At 37.8% G+C, this 5,422-nt stretch overlaps 1 protein-coding gene across 2 annotated transcripts in view; it reads left to right on the forward strand.

The window, feature by feature from the left end:
* The first annotated feature begins 306 nt into the window (after positions 1–306).
* ric8a (RIC8 guanine nucleotide exchange factor A) overlaps positions 307–5,422 on the forward strand; it is a 35,672-nt gene continuing 30,556 nt past the window's right edge. For both annotated transcript variants that reach the window (XM_046036372.1, XM_046036373.1), the window contains exon 1: positions 307–548. In XM_046036372.1, coding sequence (XP_045892328.1) covers positions 453–548 — 96 coding nt within the window. In that variant the 5' untranslated portion in view covers positions 307–452. The remainder of the gene's footprint in view (positions 549–5,422) is intronic.

Raw genomic sequence — 5,422 nt, forward strand, 5'->3', positions numbered from 1 at the left:
AGTACACCATGAAAGCCTGACAGGGAGTAAGGACAATACCAGGACTCCAAAACTAAAGTAGCTAAACGGAATTCAGTCATTATTAATTACACATATTATTTTTCTTCTGTGACATATCAAAATATCTGCTATATAGGCTATAGTGACGTGGGTTTATTTTTCCTTCCATTATTATTATTCAATAAAAGTTCGTAAATTCCCACCAATTGGCCTATGCAAATACTTTGATCAGGAAATACGTTTCTTCCGTCTTTCCCTGGGACACTTGAACGCAGCAGTTCGCTTGCACTAATCCTCTCCGTTAATTGCTTCTTACCGGCTGGTCGGGATTCAGACACCGTGCAGTCATCTGTGTGTGGTGACAAACGATAGCGCGTAGGCCTTAACAATCTGCGTGACAGATACACAAACACAGAGGCATTCTTTAACAGTGAATTCAAGAGGAAGCTGCGATGGCGATGAAAATGGATTTAAATGCCATCATAGAGCAAATGGAGACGGGAGAGCAAGACAGCGCTTTGGCGACTCTACAGAGCTACAACATAGAGGTAAACTGCAGCACACCAGCATGAGAACGGACGTACTCTCTATATTGAAACACAGGCCTATCATTTATGTTCTGTAAAAGGTTTTACTGCTGTAGAACACGTAGCCCAAGCTTTAGGTCAGTCACAAAATTATTTTTAAAGTCTTCATTTCATCACCTATAATAAAAAGTATTTGTTGGCATAGGCTATGTGACACCGTTTGTGCATGAATTTCTACCAGATTATTTACCAAGAATACTGAAGATTTTAAACTGAAATTTTGAAATTAGCCAATGCTTTTTTAAAGTTTTAAAACTGCATACTTTTCTTTAAGCAACTTAGAGGCAGCAGAACAAGCTGTAAAGACACACGGACATGTGATCACCTTATAGTGTTATTATAGTTATTAAGATGTTAGCAAATAGTTTACATATCCAGCAGACACAGAGCAGCATTAAATGTCTTTAATTCTATTTATTTTGTATTCCCCTGATGAATGTAACTCTAATATTCACCATTCTTTAGCTCAGGATTTGTCTTCCGTCCTGAGAGAATAACCTGCTAAAGGCTCCTCTGTGTTGACCAGCTGGTCTCTAACTGTCTGTCAGCTGATTGCTGCGGGGCAGGTCTTGTGTTTTTAAGAAGCTGTTGGAACAAACAGTAGGCCTATGTACATATTGTGCCTGTAAGTTAAGTATTTTAAGAATAAACAGAGTAACTACACTCTAACACTACGTCTTGTGTTGTAATAATGCGGTTGAATTTCACATTGAGACAGTTTTCCACATAAAGACTGAGGCAACCAAGCCCAGCTCACCTGTTCATATTTAATAATCAACAGAAAATAAGGCTTTATACCTGGTGTTTATTCAAAGAAAACTACCACCACCTCAAAGTTAAATGTCTGTTCTGTTCTGGGAAGGAACGGTGCTTGTGCTGAGGATTGTGGTAATGTTGTTGTTCTTGAATATGTTGGTGTTCATGCCATATATAACCACTAGCACAGTCACATTGATGTTTATGCTATTTATTATGCCCTTATCTGTATTTCTTTGAGATGTGTATGTCTTTTCCTTCTGTCTTACCTGTTGGCTGTCCTATGTGTATGTTTAAGTACTTCTTATCGTATCATAAGTGATTGTGTGGGGAGGCTCTTGATAGGAAGATCACATTTTAGTGCCCCTAGTTTGGATGTCAAAACCTCTGTGACATACAACCTTCAAGCCCTAGTCTGCCCTATGGAGCTTTACACCACCACACACACTTACTCACACTGATCATCAAACTGAGATGGAAGTAATGTGGTTACAATGTTGTCCAAGAAACAAAATATTAAAAGTACCTGACTGTACAGGTGTATCTAATAAACTGATAACTCTGTGTATATTAGGTTATAAGTCTTGTCAATTTTAATTCAGCACTGCTTATTTAAGGGTAAAACAGGTAAACACAAGCACTTCATCTCACTGTGTTTTTTAATCTCACTTTGCACACTGAGGACATTCAGGGATAGTTACAGTTGATTAAAACTTAAGCCCTCTTTTGTAGTTTTTGCCATCATTTCTACCAATGATAACATTGCAACTACCAAAGCAATTGATGATATCTGGCATGACGCTGACATAGTTACAACGGGGGGAAAAACAAGCAGTCAGACAATTAGACAGGCTGCAAACAAACCAACTGTCGATCAGACGCTGGAATTGACCTTCAACACAGTGACACTATGTAATTTCTGAAATAAGAAATACCACATTATCCCTCAACAAATGAAAATGTATAAGAAATAAAACACACCACTGCTAACTCTCCTCTACTTGTGCTCCTGTTGTGCTAGATTTACATTACATTTTAGCATTTACTATTAATACATTAGCTTACTTATAATTGCCACTTGTGACTGAAGTGTCTACTGTTCAATAAAATAACTTTGGCCATTTGAATAGGATGATGGTTCCGGCTTACGACTTCCTTGGTTCGGTACACACTATGACCCAAACTATTACTGTGAAAAAATCCTATTTATGTCTCCTCCTCGCAAACCTGGAACGTTTTAGCAGTGCGCCTGTTGTAGTCAGCTGTTGCATGTTAGTCGGCTAGACAGCTGTTGGTAGGCTCAAGAGGTAGAGCAGGTCGTCCACTGATCACCTTCTGGCAGTTCGATCCTCCCCACCTCCTGTCCATGTCGAGCTGTCCTTGGGGAAGACACTGAACCCCAAATTGAATGTGTGAGTAAGAGGCAAAACCTTGTAAAGTTCTTTGGATAACAAGAATATATAACTACAGCCATTTACAAAGCAAATTGAGAAGAGTTACATTTTTGGTGTTAGCAAAGTTTGAGTAAATGTAGAGTAAATTCCACACAGAGTCAAATCCATATATTTGACTCTCAGTTGATAAGGAGTTGGTGTTAAAAACAGAGTGTAAAAACCAAGTGTAACTAAATCAAACCTGTAGGTGTGATTGTAAAAATATTGACTCTGAACATCTTACTCTTAACTCTGATCCTGTTCATGCCCCACTGCATAATCCTAGACATACTGATACACAGGAGAGTCTTCATGAAAGCACTCCACTGACTGCAGGGAAACTAGGGACCGTGCTTTTAACCTGGGTCTAAACTTTATATGTCATATTATGCTCATTCTGAGTTTCATAATTTTCATGGTTTAATTTTCAAAAGACACCGTATTTCATACTGCACATTGCTGCAGCTCCTCTTTTCATCCTGTGTGTTGAACGCTCCGTTTTAGCTATGGAGTGATACATCTCACTTCTAAAAGATCTTTGTTGGGAGTTGCACATGTGCAGTACCAAGTTAAGGACTACTAGCCAATAACAATGCAATAAGAAGCAGAGTAGGGCGGGCCCTGGAAAGCCGGTAAACACGGCTTCGGTTCAGCTGTATAGAGAGCCTAAGTCACACGCTTCTGTCCATGGGACCTTATTTCAGAAAAAACATGCACGGTAGTCAATGGCAAGAGAGAACTTATCTTTTTCATCCTGTTAGAATTGAGCCCTGAATTGCGCATATGATGTTGGTCAATTTAAAATATAATTTTGCAAGTCAAGAAAGTCAAATTTTTGTGATTATTGATGCAGTCAAAAACTCTCCAATATACACTCCAAAAGTATGTAAGTAGGCTACAAGCAGGACAATGTAGAAGTAGCCTATTAAAAATAAAAGCAGCCTACTCAGAGTAGAAAGAAAAATGTCCCCTATGACTGTTATAGTATTATATATTAGATCATTATTCCTCATGCATTAATGTGGTTGAACTATTTTGTATCAGACAGCAATTAATGATAGTTTTTATTATGCATTATGCCAAACCTCATAATGATTAAAAATAGGCCTACATTAAAATAATCAAAAGTCAAAATGCTGCAGATCATCACGTTTGTGAAGCTGGAACCGTCAAAGGTTTTTACATGAAAAATGACTAATACCAAAACAGTAGCCAATTTAATTTCTGTCAATTAGCCTAATTCTACTAGCTGGAGTTGTATAAACTGTTAAGTAATTTAATTTATATCAAACATCCTATTTTTTTAACTCTTCATACATTTTTTGTAAAGTAACTAGAAACTGAAGCTGTCAGATAAAGTAAAAAGTACAATATCCCTTTGAGATGTGGTAGAAAGTGGCATGAAAAACAAAACACTCAAGTTCAGTACAAATACCTTATGTACTTAAGCACAGTACCACTTTGTTACTGTCTGCCTGGCTTAGCTTTGACTACCTGAAACTGAGGAAATGTGTTTCTATATTTTGGCTCTGGACAGGGCGCTATCATCCATCATGATGGTGTAAATGGCTGACCTTGAGCCACAGTGCTCTAAGTGGGAGTGGGAGCCCCCAACCCCATCATCAAGGCATTAAAATGTGCAACAAACAATTATAACACAAAACACCATTCATAAGCTGAAATGTGTAGCCTACTCACACACAGCTTGGCATACATGCATAGGGCAAGTTCTGCCATCCTACTGTAGACCTATCTGTACAGAACTGCCGTTCTGTGGGCTTGTTTGGGGCCAAATTTCTTTTTAGTTTTGATACATTTGTATTTTTGAAATATAAGTGAATATAGATAAATACTCTTTTATAAGATTTACCTATAGTTATAATTTCTATTTGTTCGGGTCAATAATGAACTATAGGTAAAATGTAACTGCTAGTAAAAACTTGAGAGAATTGGCTGGGGCCCAGGGGCCGCTGCTGCAAATATTTGAGTGGCTCCTCCTCTAACACGCATTATCTCACTAGTGATGGGAAAAGTCACTCTTCTGAAAGACTCGAGTCACCAAATCTCGTTCATTAAAATTAACTAATCTTTTTTTTGTGTCATTCCGTTCATTTTAACTAGGCTGGTTATTGCGGCACTGCAGCCTTCTAGTGGGCGATTATTTAAAAAAACCCCAAAAATAACCGCGCAGTTCTCAAACACAGAAGGCTGCCTGGCTTGCTCTAATTGACATAGTATAATGCACAAATTCACCTCTTGATCTTTCTCTATCATGGTTCTATAAAGCCCCATGGAGCCACAACCAAATTCAAACCATGTAAAAACCACAGAAATATGTTGTCAATATTCGATTTAGCCACTACTCCGGCTAAATCCGTCCATCACAATCTTTCCTGAGTATACAACCAGGCCAGCCATATATATATATTACATACATACAGTGGGTACGGAAAGTATTCAGACCCCTTTAAATTTTTCACTCTTTGTTTCATTGCAGCCATTTTCCAAAAATCAAAAAAGTTCATTTTATTTCTCAGTAATGTACACTCAGCACCCCATCTTGACAGAAAAAAACAGAAATGTAGAAATTTTTGCAAATTTATTAAAAAAGAAAAACTGAAATATCACATGGTCATAAGTATTCAG

Source organism: Micropterus dolomieu, linkage group LG22 (genome assembly GCF_021292245.1).
Source record: "Micropterus dolomieu isolate WLL.071019.BEF.003 ecotype Adirondacks linkage group LG22, ASM2129224v1, whole genome shotgun sequence".
NCBI classification, from domain to species: Eukaryota; Metazoa; Chordata; class Actinopteri; order Centrarchiformes; family Centrarchidae; genus Micropterus; species Micropterus dolomieu.